The sequence below is a fragment of the Bos indicus genome, chromosome 10, assembly GCF_029378745.1.
Source record: "Bos indicus isolate NIAB-ARS_2022 breed Sahiwal x Tharparkar chromosome 10, NIAB-ARS_B.indTharparkar_mat_pri_1.0, whole genome shotgun sequence".
Lineage (NCBI taxonomy): Eukaryota > Metazoa > Chordata > Mammalia > Artiodactyla > Bovidae > Bos > Bos indicus.
Window position 1 is genome coordinate 89920946 of NC_091769.1, and position 19888 is coordinate 89940833.

Here is a 19888-nt window from a genome sequence, read left to right on the forward strand (position 1 = left end):
CAGTATTAGACAGCTTTGCTCATGAGAGTTAAGTGGGATGTAGAAAACCGGTGCTTGGTCCATCTCCTGTTTTTGTTTTTAGTGGCTCAGGCATGTCCCACTCTTTGTGACCCCATAAACTGTAGCCCGCCAGGCTCCTCTGTCCATGGGATTTCCCAGGCACAAATACTGGAGTGGGTTGCCATTTTCTTCTCCTGGGACTCTTCTTGACCCAGGGATCAAGCCCATGTCTCCTGCATTGGCAGGCAGATTCTTCACCTCTGAGCCACCAGGAAAGCCCTTGGTCCGTACTAGGTAGCCTGTAAACAGCAGATATTTTTGGTTCTACCTCCTTGTTTCTTTTTCAACCAATAGTAGAGAGGGAAGAAGGGAAGTTGGGGAAGAGGAAGAGGGGAGAGGAGAGGAAGGGAGAGAAGAAACGTTCGTGAAAACTATCACTTTCGTGCAGATGTCAAGTTTCAAGTTGATTTTGTGATGTGATGGTGTTGCATTAAGGATGTCTCCCATCATACAAAACTGTTCAAGTATCACTTTGCTGTGGGCTTCTATTTCAGGCCTTGAATGCGGGTTTCCTAATCATATACATGGTAGCAAGAAAGATACTTAAACCATCACTATAATTGGTAATATTCCCTTAGCATGTAGTAGCCATTTGTCACTCTGAAATTTTACACACAGTATCTTGATTCATACTCAGAAAACCTTGAGAAGTAGTTCCTGTTCTTGTTCTCTACTATAGAGTAGACAAAAATAGAGTTCTAGGGAGTTTAAGGAATTGGTGTGGAGAGTTTCAAAGTGGCAATATTTGAATTAGATTTTGAGAGCGCACAGGGTTAAGCTATGATGAAATAACTGGGAGCAAGCTGGTGCAGTTGGAGTGCTATATTTGGTAGGAGAAGTGAGGTTATAAAAATTTATGCTGGGGCCAGATCCCCAAGGACTCTGGATGCTTTCATTGTACCTAGACATTTATTGCCCTTTGGAGAGTTTAAGTGGGAATTGTCATGAGGACATTTCTGTTGAAGGATAGTAGTTCTGACCACTGTGTGGTTGATAGACAGGTATTGCTAGAGTTGTGCTCACACAGAGAGAACAGACTCAGGCAGAACACGGGAGGTCGAACTGCCTGGCCGGGCTCTGGTTTGGGTGCAGGAGGTGTGGATAAAGAAAACTCCAAGATGACTGCCGGCTTAATGGCCTGCAGAACTGGGTGGACATGACCTTAAGAGGTCATTTCTCTTTCCTGGAGGAAAGAGAGGGTTGGGAAAATAGAGTGTGTCTAGGAGAAAACCTGGGAAAAATGAAATAGGAAAACGAGAGTTGAGAAGTCAAGGTTGGCAAAAGACAACATGTCTGGAGTCCCAGAATCTGAATTCTTAATGTTATCCACAGATGCTTCTTATCAAGTGTAAAATGTGAGATCTACCGGCCTAGATTACTTCCTAACAGCTCTGAAAAATCTGAAAAGTGATAATACCGTTCCATGCATGTAAATGGCAGCCCGCTGGGTGAGATGTGCTTCCTGTCAGCCTATACGAACTGAGGAGTATATTTTAGTAAAGTGGGAAGGAAACCCAGATAATTTCCAAAATGCATACTTCTAAACATTTTGATTTGTTCTTTGTTCTGGCAGCATTTTAGAGATTAAAAATCTTAAGAGTTTTATTATTTTTTTTCCAGAAGAGAGATTTGCCTCTGAGCAGTTTGACAAATATTGAGGTTCCTCTTAATCTCTTGCTTTCCCCTGTCATTTTCTCTGTGTGTGTCTCTCTTCTCCTGTTTTATTTTGCCTTCTGATTTTTTTTCCTCTGCCTTTCTTCATCTTCTCTCCACCCAGAAATGAAAAGTGTTTCCATTGATTTAGTAGTTATGCATTTTTCCCTTGAGGGCATGTGTAGAATATTTCACTGTGGGGATTCATCGTTGTTGTTTTTGCTCAGTTGTGTCCGACTCTGTGGCCCCATGGACTGCAGCACGCCAGGCTTCCCTGTCCTTCACTAACTCCCAGAGTTTGCTCGTGTCCCTTGAGTCAGTGATGCTCTCCGAGCATTCGTCCTTAGCCATCCTTAGTCCAGTTCAGTTCAGTTCAGTCGCTCAGTCATGTCCGACATTTTGCGACCCCATGAATTGCAGCACGCCAGGTCTCCCTGTCCATCACCAACTCCCGGAGTTCACTCAAACTCATGTCCGTCGAGTCCATCCCTTGGCTAAGAGCGGCTATACAGCATAGTCTTTAAGGGCCAATTGGAACCAGGTTGCCAGTTTCAGATCCCAGCAATGATTACTTACATGGCCCTAGAGAATTGACTGAACGTTTTTCTGCCTCGGTTTCCTCAAGTTCAAGTGTGGACATTGGCAGCTCAGCTCTGCTCAGTTGCACTGCAGTCAGAAGTGCCTGCCCATATCTTCTTGGTTCTGCCCATCGTGGTTCTGCTGCAGCCCAGCTGTGTGTCCTCTTCACTTCTGGACCCGGGCTGAAGAAGAGGCCCTAATATGTCACCTCGAAGATTGCGGCAAGGGGAAAAGAGAGCTGGATGTGACTTGATGGCTCTTAAACCTTCTAAGTGGCCTGAGACACTTCTGCTCACCTTTCTTCAGTTATGAAGCAAGCCACACAAAATGTGTGACTTAACAGGATAGGAAATGCAATCCTCCAGAGAGGACAGATTCATTTAGGAAAAGATTGGTAGGAAGGGGCAGCACATACTGTCAACAATACAATCAACCTCTATAACTTTATGGGATTAATCTATTAATTAGTTAGTGAAACACTTAGAATGGTGTCCAGGGACTAGTGTCTGGTAAGTAAAATATATGTGTTAGCTATTTTTAATAGAGTCTAATATGAGTATAAAAAGAAGAAGAAATGTTTTCATTCACCCTTCAACTTTGAAAATCCACTGTACTTGCCAAGGACAGTACTGTTGAGAGTTGAGAACAGTATAGAAATGAAGGCCTTGGTCTCTGCTTTATATGAACTGCATGCGCTGTGCTTAGTCATTCAGTCGTGTCCGACTCTGTGACCCCGTGGACTGTAGCGCCCCAGGCTCCTCTGTCCATGGGACTCTCAAGGCAAGAATACAGGAGTGGGCTGCCATGTCCTCCTATAGAGGATCTTCCCAACCCAGGGATCAAACCCAGGTCTCCCTCATTGCAGGCCCATTCTTTACTGTCTGAGCTACCGGGGAAGCATATGCACTATATGGTCCTGTGTAAAAAATAAATATGAAGAGAAAAGGATAATTGATGACTCTGATTTCTTTTAAGATCCCCATCTCCAGGGTACTAAGAAAACATCTATACCCAGTGCTGCCACACATTGGTCTTTATTTGCTCAACTCTTCCAGCAGCCTGGGAACTGCTGGCTTACAGTAAGCTTGTCTTTTTTGTCTTTGTACCTCCAGAAACTTCCACAGTGCTGTTATAGCATGAAGTGAACCTCTCCATTAAACTGATCTTCCTTTATACAGAGTGGAGGTGGGATGGTGGTTTTGTCCTCTTCATTAGGAACAGTTTCCTTTTCCAAATCGAGTCAGGAATTCAGAGTCCATGGATAAAGCACTGAGCAGTCTGAGGTTAACTTCCATACTGTACGCACCCAAAGCGTTGCACAGAGGTATGAAGACAGCACAAGGAAAGGAGTCCTGGTGGCCAGAGAAGCTTCTTTGCATGGCTTACCCAAGGCCACGCTTCGCTGCACAAGGAGCCTGTTGCATTTATATTACTTAAGGGAGACAAATGCATTTGAATGAAAATACTTGATCTATTTGTGTTAATGCTCTGGTTTTAATGTTTTTCCTCTGTGTGCTTGCTTTGAAGTTTTATTTTGGTAAGGACCATAGAGAGATGATATTTCTGGTGAGATGGGGAGCTATAATGTCTCAGGTTTTCAAACTGACATGCACATTAGTTTAGTATGGAGAAGGATCCTCGTCTCAGTGAACTAAGACCAGAATAGAGTGATGGTTCTGCTAATCCAGTCTCCCGGATCCCCCGGGTGCACAAACCAGACCTTAATGGGATAAGAGGGTCCACCCAGGTGACAGCATCCTTCTGTGTGGCAACCGCCTGTGTCCGCGGTGGGTGATCAGCTAATGTCGTCAATCTCATAAGCCAACAGACCTTGTGATTACCATCCCAAGAAGACAGGCTAAGAAATGCCATTCCTTTCCTGTTCTTACCATAGATTTAGTACATTCTGTTTTGGGAAGGAGGTGCTGCAGACATGGGTATTGATATGGAAATGCCATTTCACAGAACTCTTTGTTTGGGGTATTCTTTTTTTTTTAAAGCCAGTGACTATATCTTTATATTTAAAATAAAGGCCCCCACCTTGGATGTGGTAATTATTAAAAACATAGAGCCTGAAGGGACTTTGGGTATGGAGACCATATCTCTTAACTTTGGTCTTGAATCGACCTAAATTAATTAAAAATGGTGGTTGAGCTTCCCTGGAGGTCCTGTGGTGCAGGCTCTGTGCTTCCAGGGCAGGGGGCACAGATTTGATCCCGGGCCAGAGAACTAAGATCCCACATGCTGTGTGGCATGGTCCAGAAAAAAAGAATATACAGAGAATAAATAAATAATAATAGATCTTACATTAAAAAAATAAAATGATGGTGATGGCACTTTCTCAGCAGCCCTCCACAGTCCTCATGGTCCTCATGGGTCCCCGGGGTCGACAGTGCAGTGGTTGTTCTAAAAGACCTGGGCCACTTTCTCCCCATCTCAAACTGCTAATTCACGGCCGCAGCCCCCGCGTGTGCCCTTAGTGCTGATTTCAGACCACGGTCCCCAGTCCTCCGTGGACTTCATAGACTTCAGGCAGCTAGAGGTCAATAAGAAGAGCACTCTCTGTGGAGTCAGAAGCCTGGACTCTTGATTTCCTGCCATGATATAACAGCCTTGTGACCTCGGGAATGTCGTGTAACCTCTCTGGATCTCATCAGACAAGTGGTACAACCCATCTCACAGGGTGGTTGTTCCGTGTAAGTGACTAGGGAGGAAGGGAGCACGTGTCACCTGTTTCATCACAGTCTTCATCCTCTTGGGAGCACAGAGGCTGAGACAAAGACTTGGGTCAGGCGCTTTGCTTGGCAGAGATCCCATAGGTAGGAATGCAGGAGCAGAGAGAAGGAGCGGGAAGAAGACAGACCGACGTGAGCGTCCACAGTCAAGGATTCTGCCCTGAGCCAGGTGCAAGTGGGGCAGATGGAAGGTGCCATGACGCGCACCTCCGAGAGCTGTCTGTCCCATGGACGGGAGGTCAGGACATTTGTCCTTCAGCTCCGTCCCTGCCCCTGTGGGCCAGCCCCCACCCCATTTGTACCTCTTGTGTGTAGACAAGGAGAAGGTCTGGGAGCTGGCTCTGCTCGAGGTGGGAACGGTCAGACTGGGTGGGAGGTGGTGTGTCACAGTAACTGCTCACTGCCCTGTGGCTGAGATCTGAGCTTGGCTGAGTGGACATGATGTGGGGCCTTGAAAGTGTCACCTGCTGGGGCACCAGCATGTGGGGGTGTGTTTACCCTTCATGTGCATTTCTAAGATTAGCTTTTACCTTCTGGCTTTATTAATAAGTCCTAAGTGCTGGGACTAGGAAAAGGAAATGGCAACCCACCCCAGTATTCTTGCCTGGAGAATCCCATGGACAGAGGAGCCTGGTGGGCTGCTGTCCATAGGGCTGCACAGAGTCGGACATGACTGAAGTGACTTAGCATGCATGCATGCATTGGAGAAGGAAATGTCAACCCACCACAGTGTTCTTGCCTGGAGAATCCTGTGGACAGGGGAGCCTGGTGGGCTGCCGTCTATGGGGTCACACAGAGTCGGACACAACTGAAGCGACTTAGCAGCAGCAGCAGGTGCTAGGTCTGGATCCTAGTCTCTGGAATTGAAAAGGTGAAGTGAAATCAGGTGCTACTTTTCATCGACCGCCCCCCTCAGATTAGATTTTCTGTTTCGAATTAAGCAGTGTTCCCCATTTCCTCCGTGTTCTTTACCTGGACTCACCTGGACTCACTCCTCCTCATTCACCTGGACTGGGACAGTCTAGGGGCGTGACCCTGATGGAGCCACGAGAAGCAGAGATTTTGCAGGTGGACTGACTGGGGGTTGAGTCCCTAGCTGTGTGACCTTGACCTTGTGGTGCTTTGCTCTACTTCTTTGTTTGTAAAATTGGGTAAACTGTATCAGCCTCATAATATGAACCTAAATAAGATCATGTGTGCAATGTACTTGGTACCTCCTTCATTCCAGTTTGAGTTTCCCAGAAGGATACATTTTCTTTTGGCTGGGAAAAAATATATGTATGTTTTGTATATATTTTTACTGTGCCTATATGAATACATATGGAGAAGGCAATGGCACCCCACTCCAGTACTCTTGCCTGGCAAATCCCATGGATGGAGGAGCCTGGTAGGCTGCAGTCCATGGGGTTGCGAAGAGTTGGACTCAACTGAGCGACTTCCCTTTCACTTTTCACTTTCATGCATTGGAGAAGGAAATGGCAACCCACCCCAGTGTTCTTGCCTGGAGAATCCCAGGGACGGGGGAGCCTGGTGGGCAGCCATCTAGGGGGTTGCACAGAGTTGGATATGACTGAAGTGACTTAACAGCAGCAGCATGAATACATAGGTAGTGTTTTGATTTATGTCTGTTGCCTGGTGTCATTTAGTTTCAAATGTGTCTAATTCACTCAGCTGCCAAAAGGCAACATTCAGGTATCTCTGCTCTCCTTCCGTTTCTTCCTCCATCTTCAACAAATTTACTATCATTTATTTGTTCTTCTGCTTCTGTGTATTTACTTCTTAATTCAATTATATATATTTATTACTATATTTAGTATCATCCTGGATTGGTTCAATTCATTCTGTTGCTAAAATACTGCTTGTAACTCTCTTTACCTCCCCTATCATTTCTTCTCCTTTCCTCAGTCTATCTACTAATTTATTATTTAATTTCTTCAATTCTGTTTATTCACTTGCTGCTTGAGGTTTTTTTTTTTTTTTTTTTTTTTTTTTCTATTACGTTGAGTACCTTCTTGGTATAAGACACTCTGCCTCATTGCTAGGGATTACCAAGGTAGCATGTTCTTTCTTAAAGGGCATAAAAGTGGAGGCATAAGAATTAAAAAAAAAAAAAACAACAAAAAAACCTGTAATGCAAGGAAGAGAGTGATGCCTGACAGTATAAAAGTACTGATGAATTAGTGAAGAGGTGACCACTTCCGGCTGGAACGGCCGGAGAAGGCTGAGAAGTGATGGATGGAGGTAGACCAGTCATGAGTGTATATGAAAGTGAAAGGTGTCTTCTGGCTTTCTTAATCCCTGTTTCGAGCACAATATTAATTATTAGTAATGAACGAGACCTTTCAGTTCATAATTGGACAGTTTAAAATTCTGTTTTTTTTCAACACAAAACGGTCAGTTTACAAGTAAACACTAGTTGGAAATGTATTAGAAGGATGTTAGGAGAGCATATTCTAATGTATAACCTGCTTAAAGTCTCTTTAGCTGAGTCTCTGTCAGCTTCCAAATCTGTGTCTTCAGTGCTAAACAGCAAGATTGCATAGCGAGATCCTAAAGCATAACATTTTTTAAAGCCTTTATTGAATTTGTTACAATATCGCTCCTGTTTTATGTTTGGATTTTGGGCTCTAAGGCATATGGGATGCAAGGGGTGCTCCCAGACCAGGGATCAAACCCGCCTCCCATATACTGGAAGGCAGAGTCTTAACCCCTGGAACTCCAGGGAAGTCCTGGAATAGCATTTTAAATAATCAAAGGAAGACTAATTTGTATTAGTTATGTCCTGACAGTGGTAGGAAAAATACTAGTGTATTTTAGAAAGCTCTTTTTAAAAAAAAACAAGAGTAGAATCAGTATCTGCAAAAACATCATTCTGTCTATCCCTGCGCAGATTGCTCTCATCTCTTGAAAAGTGGCTTCATGGAGAGAGATTATCATGAGAAATCCTGAGATTGTCCTCTGCTCACCCCTCCTAAGCAGGGCTGTAAATTTATGACTTATAGGAGAGATTTGCCAGGAAATTGTGAGCGAGAATTTTTTTCTCATTCTTTGTGGAGTCCTTTGTTCGTTTATCTGCCCTGGATTCATTCCATTTCAAAACTGTCCTGCTCTGTTCTCCTGGGGAGGATGAACGTGTCCATTTTACGCTGTGATCACCATGCATAAAGATCCTATTGAATGAGTTGCCAGTGTTTGCTTTGTCGTGTTAGGGCCACTCCTTGTTCAATTCCTAAGGGTGGGCTGGAGCATGTACCTGAAACCATGCTGGGAAAAAAATTTAAAAAGGAAGGAACGGAGGGAGAGAGGCAGGGGGCCAGGGAAGGGGGAAGAAAGGAAGTAAGGGAGGAAGAGGGGAGAGACAGACAGAGGCAGAGACTGGAAAGAAAGCCAACAGAAACTCAGCGACTTTGCGCCATTAGTAGCAGTGGTGGCTTAAGGTGCAAATTAGCCCTGTGCTAAGACAGTCACACAAGCAGTGAACTCAGCCACACTTATCCCCAGGAGGCTTCCAGGAGATGGTACCAAGTGTGACTGATGTTAGGGAGAAAAGACACAAATAGCAGAGGCACGCTCCCTTGGCTAATAGGATCAGTCGTGTCTTAACTTTTCCTGGAGTCTCTCTCTTCCATCCCCCAGGCTCTCAGCCCAAATCTGGGAGTCATCCTGATGCTTCTCTTTCTCCCTCCTGCTTCCAGTTCACCTCCCAAACCAATCTCCAAGTACTGCTGACCCCACTTCTAAAAGTATATCCTAACCTCACCACTTCTGTTTCTACCGGCGGCCCCTGGTCCAAGGCATTTTCATTTTTTTTTGCCTTAAAGGCAAAGCTCTTTAGTACCTCTCCTTGTCCCGCTGTTGATCTCTTCTGGACCAGTGCATCCATAGCATCTGCAGTGAGTTTTAAAACTTAAATCCAGTCTCGTTCCCTTGTTGAAAACTTCCCAAGGGAAGGAGAGGATTTAAAGCAACATGTAGAGCAGCATTCAGATTCCATAGGGGCTTCCCTGGTGACTCAGATGGTAAAGAATCTGCCTGCAATGCAGGAGACTGGAGTTTTCATCCCTGGATCAGAAAGATCCCCTGGAGAAGGAAATGGTTACCCAATCCAGTGTTCTTGCCTGGAGAATCCCATGAGTAGAAGAGCCTGGCAGGCTGCAGTCCATAGGGTTGAAAAGAGTTGGGCACAACTGAGTGGCTAACACTTTTTAGAACTTTTAGGTTCTAGAGATTGTGATCTGGATTCTGTCTGTACTGCAGCCTTCTCTCCTGCGACACACTTGCCCTTGGGTGCAAGCTCCAGACATCATGGGCTTTTTTCTGTTCCTCCAACATGCCAGCCTCATTTTGGGCTTCTCCTCTGGCTGTCCCCATCGTCTCATGCGTTTGCATGCTTGGCCTCTTCTCCAGTGTACCGTCTCACTAAACAGCTCTCCATCCAACCTGGTACAGGGCCTGAATAGAGTCGTCACCTCTGAGAAGACTTTCCGGAACATTCTGCGCTGTAGCCCATCCTCTATTCCCACTCCCCACCCCAATTAGTCTCATCGTATTACCCTGTTCTGCTGCCTTCGTAGAACTCAGCCCTGTCTGAAGCTTCTCATGTTCTTTCATTTTAGTTTTACTCTTCATCATCTCCCACCCCAAAGTCGCCTGTGAGCTCTATAAAGGCTGAGGGCCCGGCCTATCTTGTTCATTTCCACATCCTGCACACCCGGGATGGTGCCTGTGCCAGGCTGATGCTCCACTGCCTGTGTGCTAAGCTGTCTCAGTCGTGTCCGACTCTGTGTGACCCTGCGGGCTGTAGCCCGCCAGGCTCCTCTGTCCTTGGGATTCTCCAGGCAAGAGCACTGGAGTGGGTTTCCATGCCCTCCTCCAGGGGATCTTCCCCACCCAGGGATCGAACCCCTGTCTCTTACATCCACCTGCATTGTCAGGCTGGTTCTTTACCACTAGTACCAACTGGAAAACCCATGACTGTTTGTTAAGTATGTGGATAGACTCTCCGATGTGTGGTCAGGGGTCACTAGCAGGACGCTGTCAGCACCTGGAAGAGCAGAGCAGAGGGTGAGCACAGGAAAGGAATGGCAGCCCAGAGATGGGCATGCTGCACGTGGTGGGTCTGATGGGGTATATGTGTGCACGCGTGTGTGGATGGGCACATGCGTGTGCACGTGCGCTCATTCATGTCTGCCTCTTTGTGGTCCCCAGGACTGTAGCCTGCCAAGCTACACTGTCCATGGAACTATTCAAGCCCCATAAGTATCAGTGCTGGGTTTTGACTAGAGTCCGGCCTCCAGGAGTGACCATGGGCTCACCCTGGATGACTTGGTGGCTTGTCTTTCTCGAATACTCACGGGAAGACCTCCTAATACCAGGCTTCCGGAAGGCCTCCTTTGCTTTTCAGATCTGTTGCAGGAAGTACGGCAGTTCTTCCTGAGTCCTGAGGATTCTGGTGAGGATGAAATGATCTTTTTGAAATGTTTCGCCAAACTGGCTCTAGAAGTAAATATGATTTAAGCTTTTCCCCCCCAAAATGAATTCTTTTGATTAAAAAAAACAAAAACAAAAAACACGTTTCAAAACAAAACACCTCTCACACTCTGTTGGGTTGTTAGCCCAAAGAAAACAAGCAGAAACTGAAATTTGGGGGGGAATGAATAAAATACTGTTTTCCCTGCTTCCCTGTCACCCTCCTTATTCTTTAGTTCCTCCCTTTTCTTCCTCACCCCTGCTTTTACTTGCTGAATCTCTCCTCTCTGGAGAGGAAGATTCATAAAATATATGGTTCTCCAGGCTTAGTAAAGTGTGTGTCATAGCTCAGCTAGCCCAACCTAAGGTGCCAGAGGAAATAAGGTAAGTTTTTGGTCTTTAAATACTTTTTGGTGTTCATTAAACCTAATAGAGTCCATTTTGTGTATTTGTCATATCATTTAGATGTATAATCACATGCATTTCACTATACCTTTCTAAAGGAGTGAATTTCATCTTTTTTTACTCATTGTAAGAGTCCTGATTCATGTGAAGCAAGTTCCAAGAGAAATCAGGCTGGCGTTCCTTTTCCCTTCCTGCACAAATAGTAAGATGTTCAGTGCGTGTGGGGCAGGTGTTCGTCCCTCTTAATCCCTGCCCTCCTATCCCCACAAAAAGTTCCTAAACGCTACCCACCCACTTTCAGAAATAGCACTTTGTGGAACATGGAAGGAATTTCTACTCCCTGCATATGAGCAAAACCGTCTGGTTTAGTTGGTTTGGACAGGTCTTAGAAGTATATCGACAAATTATTGAAATACAAAATATTTGGATATTTTGTAGTTTTTCTGGTTATATTGCTCCTGGGGGGAATAACAAATTCATGTAATGTGAATGGTCTGTTAAAAACAACAACAACACACAACTAAATAGATTCAAAGTAATTAAAATCCACAGTCCACTTTGTGAAGAAGTGTGCCTTTAGTAATGCTCACATGTAGATTTCCCCCACGCACTTCCATTCCTATCTTCCAATAGAAGGAACATTCTGCTAATATCTGAGGGTCATCTTCTTTCAAGCCATCAGCAATGATCTCTCTCCCAAAGGGTACTTTTCTCCTAATTTTCACTCTCATTTTATTCTTAGCTCCGGCCTCCTTGAGGTTACTGTAGGATAGGTCGAGAAAACAGTCTAGTTTGTGTCCTTCATCCACAATTTTCATTCTCTGTCCCCTGCTCATCAGAGAATCTTCTGTGAGACCAGCCTTAACTACAAGAGAGGATGCTACCCGAGTTTGCAGTGAGTTTGTACTGAACGGGCATTGGTATGGCATTACTCAAAGGATTCATGGAAAGCTCTCTGTTCTGCAATAACAAATGGATTCAGTGCTCCACTTTGTTGACTGCTACAGCCCCACCATCTCCATCTTCGTTTTGCATCTTTACTCCAGTCATGGGTGTCATTACCTGGAAAATTCAGCTAAGGGGTGTCAGACAACTTGTTAGTTTGCTGTATTTAGATAAAACATTGATGATCTCAGCAGTCTAAAGGGCCTCAAAAGATTGCTTTGTGATCAATATTTATTATGTAAATTATAAGAAAAAAAGGAGATGCATGTAATATGTACCCAACTGCAGATCATACTTCTCCAAATTACTAAAAAGAAAAGGACAGTGCTGGAAAATCAATAGCTTTGATTTATATATATATATATATATATATTTTTTTTTTTTTTTTTTTTTTACATTCTCACAAGTTACGTTTTAAAGCTTAGCTTAAACAATGATTTCTTCCTTATCTGGACCATCGTTTACTTAACAGTAAAGAGCTCTTTCCATTTGTTGTTTTACTGACACTTTGCGCTTGAATCTGCCAGAGAAGTTGTCCCAGACTAACTCCTCTTATTACTGAAACCTGTCCCTTGGTCTGTTTCGATTTTCAGCTGGTGTCTGCTTCTTGCATCACTTATCAATCCATTTTTATGCTTAGGCTACCAGTTAGGCGTGCTCTTCCCCTCTATTTGTGAACATTTCCAGCTGAGTTTAAACCTCACTTTCCTTCTAGTAGGACAAATTGACCTTTTTGGCTTGATTAAAGATAAACGCCGTTGACTCTCCACTTTGGGAGGCCAAGCATTTTCCAGAAGCCTACTGAGATTTCTCTATTTATTGCTTGAAAAATAAATATCAAACAGTACTTGTTTCTCTGCCATTTTAAGGAGATGAGCGTCAATCTTTTTCCCCCACTCTTAGAGCAGTGAGGATTAGGGGGGTTGGAGATATCGAGTATAATTAAACTGCAGGGCATGGGGCAGACACGTATCACTCCTAGACCTGTACTTGATGAGATCACGAACAGTGCTACCTAACCAGCTAAAATGTAGGAAAAAGCCTGTTACAGTGTATAGATTTTAGATAATATCAAAGACAGGCATACTTAATGGAGGCTAAGATTGAGTATTAAATTGTTTGTTATAGAATTTTTTTTTCTTCTCAAGATTCACTGGTCTCATGGCAGCATCATTGAATTCTGGGTATATGTGATCCATTCTAAGTTTCTTCACTGAATTCTCAGAATTTTTATAAATATGGATTGCCCTTGGAGTATAGGTACCTTCTGAAAAAAACACAAATTACCGGCTGAAGACCTTGTGATTAAAAGAAACCTTTGCACTTTGAGAGCCTGTTTGCTTTTCAAGAAAGAAATTTCAACAAACTGCAACTACTATCATAACTCTTAATAACCAGAACTTAATGGAAATGCTAATTACTCAACATTAAAGGGTCTAATTTAAAATTACCCATCCTAAAAGAGCTCTACTCAAGTGATACTCTGTTTTCTTTTCTCCCCTAAACAACAGAGTATCTTCAGTCTTGGAGGTAGAGGAGTGGGAAGACTAGCTAATGAAAGTTATATAATAAGTTTCATAATTACTTAGATAAGAGTATACTGACCTTATTTTGATTGTTTCCGAAGAAATAATGATCTAGGTAGACATAAGTTATTCAACAAGCACTCATTAAAGCTCCTACTGTGTGCCTGGCCCTGTGCTCCTATATGCTGGAGTGGAGTGTGTGGTCTTCTGAAATATTCCAAATGCCTACTATCCATAGATACCAATCCATGTATTGCCCAGTTAGATGTTTCATCTCTTATTTTTTTGCAAGTTATTTCCAGAAATAAGACTTTCCATATACTAAGACTAATGTAGGAAGATTGAAGCAGCATCTTTCTGCAAGGGATCAGCTATGTATGTAGAGAGAGCAAACTTTTTCTAAAGAGTTCTGGTTCTATGCAATCTTCTTTGCCTTTTCAACTTACATCTCAATTCTGTAGTGAATGAAACATGATATTCTTCTCCCCTTCATCTGTTTTGATGCCTCAATGTTTGTCTTGCCAACTCCTGCCCCTAAATACCATAATTTATCACAACACCCGATTCTTCCAAGGATTCACTTGAACGTCATCTTGAGCGTCTTGATTATGAATCCTCTGGGATAGTTTGGTTTGTTCCTTTATTTAGTGGCACATTTTACTGAATATTCTTTTCACCTAAACAAGTTCAGTTTTGGAATTTGCATTATTTCATTTTTTAGGTCTTTGTATCTTTTTGGAAGATGATGAACAGTGAATAAGTCTGAGGCCCATTGTATTCCCTTCAGGAGCATTATTTATAATGGAGTTTAGACCTTGACATTATTATTATTGTAATGATTACCATTGCGATTCATATGGTCACTGAATTCTGGTAAGACCATGGGTTAATGGAAATGTCAAATTAAAAACATAGATTGTAGAGCTCTTTTCTCATCCAACTCTGAAAGCCAGACTGGTGTATTATGCCTGAGTGATCAAATGGTTCTAAAAGAATGTATAATGAATTTCCTGTGTCTTCAAGAAATTCACCTGAAGTCTAAGACTTTGGGAAACAGAATGACAGCTGACTACTATTTCCTGTAAATATTGCATTGCCATTTAAAATGTCTTGTACCTACAGATAAAAGAGGATACTTATTTGTTACTGTCCATTATGATTCAGTTGAAATTTTGCATTGGGGACTTCTGCAGAGTGTCCCTGAGACTCACATGGGCTCTGGAGGGGGTTGACTGCCTGAGCATTGCTGGGTCATATGCACCAGTGTGGCTCTGACAACTCTGATGCCATGAACACTACTTTTAAGACTGATCCTAACTTTGGCACTTACCACTGCCCTTAGGCAAAGGCCCAGAGACCCTGTACGCGGGGCAGAAGCTCAATGACAATGAATGGCACACCGTCCGGGTGGTGCGGAGAGGAAAAAGCCTTAAGTTAACCGTGGACGACGATGTAGCCGAGGGTGAGTAAGCTCTGCGGAACTTTGTCTCTCTCTTCTCTCGGACTCCTCTCGGTCATTCAGTGAGCAAAGGGTTTTTTGTTTTGAAAATCTTGTATTTTGCTAAACAGAAGTCACATGTCTTGTTCTCTATTGACAAGCTCAGGTAAGACTAAGAACATCTGCTTCTCTATTTTCAGAATCCCTTTTCACTGATCTGTATTGCCCAATGTCTCCACTACTGTGGTTACATATTGATGGGGCTCTCTCCTTAGGCATGGAGTGTGTGTCTGGAGAAAGAACATAAAGTTCTTGAGATCCTTCTATTGTTCAGTTACTCAAAACCCACTTCTCAGGCATCCCAAGTGCTAGTCCCTTCCCTTCTGAATGAGTCACTCTCTAGTAGAGGGAGATGGGTAAACAAGAAATTCAAAACTTTATAGGTACAAGTAAGTATCAAAAGCAGTACATGACAGTACATTAAATAAATGAATAATTATTCATTTATTTAATGATTTATTTAGTCATTATTAATTGACTGCCTACTGTGTCCCAAGTCCTGCTTAGACGGTGCTGGGAATGTGGTGGCGGGCAATTAGGCAAGTCCTGGGTCTGGTGGAATTTACATTCTAGGAGGGCAAGGAGTAAGTGAATGAATCTTTACATACATAAACGAATATTCAGAGCCTCACTCGAGCAGGAAGTATTTCTTGATAGCCTGGTATATGTCAGGAATATGCTAAGGATTGTGGAAGTTATAAAGGAAGCACACAAGATTACCTGTTTCCTTCAACAGTGAATCAATTTTGTGTATTAGATAGGACTTGGGAATTTGAAAATAAGTCAGGGAATATATAATGAGATGATAATTTGGGTGAGCAAGATTATAATTTTCAATCTGGAGAGAAAAGTATCAATTTGAGCTGGAGAAATCTGGAGTGGTAGATCTTTGGGCAGAATTTGATGGATCATTGAGTAAGATCTAGGACAGAAGAGAGAAGGCGTCTTTAATGCATCTTCAGTTCAGTTCAGGTCAGTCGCTCAGTCCAACTCTTTGCGACCCCATGAATCACAGCACGCCAGGCCTCCCTGTCCATCACCAGCTCCTGGAGTTCACCCAAACTCATGTCCATGGAGTCGGTGATACCATCCAGCCATCTCATCCTCTGTCATCCCTTTCTCCTCCTGCCCCCAATCCCTCCCAGCATCAGGGTCTTTTCCAATGAGTCAACTCTTCACATGAGATGGCCAAAGTATTGGAGTTTCAGCTTTAGCATCGGAAGTCCTTCCAAAGAACACTCAGGACTGATCTCCTTTAGAATGGACTGGTTGGATCTCCTCGCATCTTACATGAGGCATTTTAAAATTTACTCTCCAATATTCCAGAGCAGTGCATACCTTCTTGTCCATGTGGGAAAGGAAAATGTCAGGCAGGATGGGGTGTTATGTGGAGCTCTGTTGGTGTCAGGAGACCTGGGCCCTAATGCTGATTCTCTGCAGGATTTTGTGAAAGTCACTTACCCTATCTGGGCCTGCGAGTTGAAGTCAGGGGCCTAAGCCATATTTGCAATGTCTTTTATGAATATGACAGTCAAATTCGAGTCAGGATCCTTTGGTTTAATAGTCACTGTCACTAAAATGCCTTATACCTTTGGGAGAGAAATAATGCTAAACCTCCCTTTCCTTATTTCCTCATTTTGAAATTCTATTAACACTTCAGACTTCTAAACTTGAAATTCTACTATTGCTAAGGCTGTCTGCAGTATGAAGTTTCTGCCATGTTTGGTTCTGTAATTTAGTTTTATAATTATAAGCCTGAGAGTCTATGCTTATGGAGTTGGGCCTTGTGGTGAGCCGTGTGTGTGTGTGTGCGTGTGTGTGTATGTGTGTGTGTGTGTGAGAGAGTCAGGAATGAGAGCCTGGGTACAGGCAGAAGATCCACATATATCTAGTACCCAGCTGGCATTAGACGCTGGCTTAGCTGTTTTACACACATCAGCTCCTTTAATCTTCTAAAGTACACCATCGCCTCGCAAGTCGAGTGTTCTTCTTGTCATTTTACGTAAGGGGAGCATGAATTTAGAGGCACGTGTAAGATTAAACTCTAAATTCATGTCTGTGTGATTTGACCCAATCAAACTGCTTGTTAGACGTCACAGTTCATCCTAATAAAATGATTTGTCTTACACCATAGGTGCAGTATAGTGGAATGGATTGGGGTGAGGTGAGGAATACATTTCAGAAGGTAGACAGTGGTACCCACCTCCTTCCTTCCCTCTGGGAAGAGAAACAGAACGCAGCAATAAGCCGTTACCCTCCAATTGTACAGAGACATAACTGAGTATTGGGGGTGAAGTTACTGTTCTATATGCCTGAAGGGTAACTGAGCTTTATGTAATGAATATATCAAAGAGATGTAAAATGCTCGTAAGCTTTAGAACCCATAGCCAACCTGAATTAATTATTCAACAACTCCCCATGAGGGAGTGCAGAAAGGAGACCTCAAAGAGAGCTGTGATACACCCCTAGTCCCTCGCTGACCTCTCTGGGTTCAGCCCAGTAAAGCCAACAGTGCTCTTTGCAGCGTGTTTTGAATAAACAGCCACTAGATGGCGACCTCACCCCTCTCTGCAGACAGTGCGTTCCATGTATTTCCATGGGGAAATTATATACCCTGAAATCTAAGAACTGCAGGACTGAGAATATAGTAATGTATATTGTCTCCCTCAGTCATTATTCTTTTATAGAAATTTTAGAATAAAGGTAATTATAAATTGTGCTCTCTCTTAACCACTAATAATTAAACTGCAGGATTAAACCATGGATGCCCAAGTCATTCAGTAATTTGATATTAGAAATTAATGAACCCCAACATACCCCCTACTTTGCTGCTGATGGGGAAAAAAAGGAGCCATGTGGATAAAGAAATTTTGGAGAAGAAAAGAGCTATTTTGCTTATGAGCTGCAGCCTTGGGTTGCTCCTTACAGTGATAAGGGGTTTGGGAATTTTAATTTTAGCTCACAGAAGTCATAAAATCAGGCAATGAAACTAAAATACCACACGGTCTTCAGGTTATTAAGTAGTGTCTTACTGACTTATTTAGAAATGCCTTTCATGCTGTTTAAGGTCCCCCAGGATGTCAGACTTTCAGCTAGTTTGTAGAAATGGATGCAAAGAATAGGTCAGACTCATAAGAAATCAGAAGCTAGGAAAGAAATAATCCTTAGCCTGGTGGTTTTAATTTATTGTAATATACTGTGTTCCTGGAAAAATACTAAGTTCAGTTGACAGTTAATCAGGATTGATTTATTGATTGGCTGGGCTGGATTTCTATTATTAAGAATAAATTAGGGACTTCCCTGGTGGTCCAGCAGCTAAGACTCTGTGCTCCTGATGCCGAGGGCCTGGGTTCAATCCCTGGTCAGGGAACTAGATCCCACATGCCCAAACTAAGATCTAGTGAGGCCAAATAAAAATAAATATTTTTAAAAATCTTTAGAAAATAATAACAGAATACATCACATGAGTTATGCTCCTCAGCATGGGGACCCAATGCTTCAGGAACTGCCCACTCCACCTGGAGCTTCTTTCTGGTATAGAATTTCACCTTTTCTTTTCTTTTTTAATTTTACTCCTCTGGTCCACGTTAGCTTTTTCCTTTCCTTCCCTCACCCTGTATATAGCACATACCATACCAAGCTGTAGAGCATCATTTTCCAAGAAAAATTTTTCATGTTAATAAAAGAAATGTTGAGATTAATTTGGATACAATAGGTTAAACAAAATGCAGTAGAATTCTTTATTGAAAGACCTGTTAGGAGCCTTTAATATGCTGATATCCTTTGCTCATCATCAAAAATTGCATACGCAGTGTTTGCCCAACTTATTCGGTACCAGAACTTTTTAAAATTTCTAAAGCATTTTGCTTTACTAGCTTGTGAGATGAGTGCAAGAAAGCAAAGAAGAACTAAAGAGCCTCTTGATGAAAGCGAAAGAGGAGAGTGAAAAAGTTGGCTTCAAATTCAACATTCAGAAAACTAAGATCATGGCATCTGGTCCCATCACTTCATGGCAAATAGATGGGGAAACAGTGGAAACAGTGACAGACTTTTTTTGGGGTGGGCTCCAAAATCACTGCAGATGGTGACTGCAGCCATGAAATTAAAAGACGCTTACTCCTTGGAAGGAAAGTTATGACCAACCTAGACAGCATATTAAAAAGCAGAGACGTTACTTTGCCAACAAAGGTCTGTCTAGTCAAGGCTATAGTTTTTCCAGTGGTCATGTATGGATGTGAGAGTTGGACTATAAAGAAAGCTGAGCACCGAAGAATTGATGCTTTAGAACTGTGGTGTTGGAGAAGACTCTTGAGAGTCCCTTGGACTGCAAGGAGATCCAACCAGTCCATTCTAAAGGAGATCAGTCCTGGGTGTTCATTGGAAGGACTGACGCTGAAGCCGAAACTCCAATACTTTGGCCACTTGACGTGAAGAACTGACTCATTTGAAAAGACGCTGATGCTGGGAAAGATTGAAGGCAGGAGAAGAAGGGGACAGCAGAGGATGAGATGGTTGGTTGGCATCACCAACTCAATGGACATGAGTTTGGGAGTTGGTGATGGACAGGGAAGATTGGCGTGCTGCAGTCCATGGGGTCACAAAGAGTCAGACATGACTGAGCAACTGAACTGAACTGAAAGCATTTCACAGCATATACTATTGAAAAATGTTGATATAACATGGAGAAAAGGCTGTGAGAGTGGTAGAGCTGGAGGATTGTGGGCAAAATGTGCATTCTTTACTAAGCTTTATAAGCCTTTGTTTTCTTAACTTCTCTCTCCCCATCTGTGGGCGTGGGTGGTCAAGCCTCTCCCATTATTTCTTTGCTGTCAGTGTTGGCCAACTCTTAAGGCTGACTCCAAAGCAGATATCTCACATGCACCCTCCTTCCCCAGACGTGAGGCGTGCTTGCTGTGTTCCAGCCCCTCTGCCAGTGTGGGGCACACGGAAGAGGCAAGGAGTGGCCCCTACTTACAAAGAGCTTGTGTTCTGGTAAAAGAGAGAAAGCAATAAGTGAG

The 19888-nt window shown here is 43.1% G+C and overlaps 1 protein-coding gene across 10 annotated transcripts in view; it reads left to right on the forward strand.

Annotated features, from left to right (window-relative positions):
• Positions 1 to 19888, forward strand: part of NRXN3 (neurexin 3) — a 1810124-nt gene that overhangs the window by 835487 nt on the left and 954749 nt on the right. For all 10 annotated transcript variants that reach the window (XM_070797936.1, XM_070797932.1, XM_070797934.1 and 7 more), the window contains one exon: positions 14715 to 14834. In XM_070797936.1, the coding sequence (XP_070654037.1) occupies positions 14715 to 14834 (120 nt within the window). The remainder of the gene's footprint in view (positions 1 to 14714; positions 14835 to 19888) is intronic.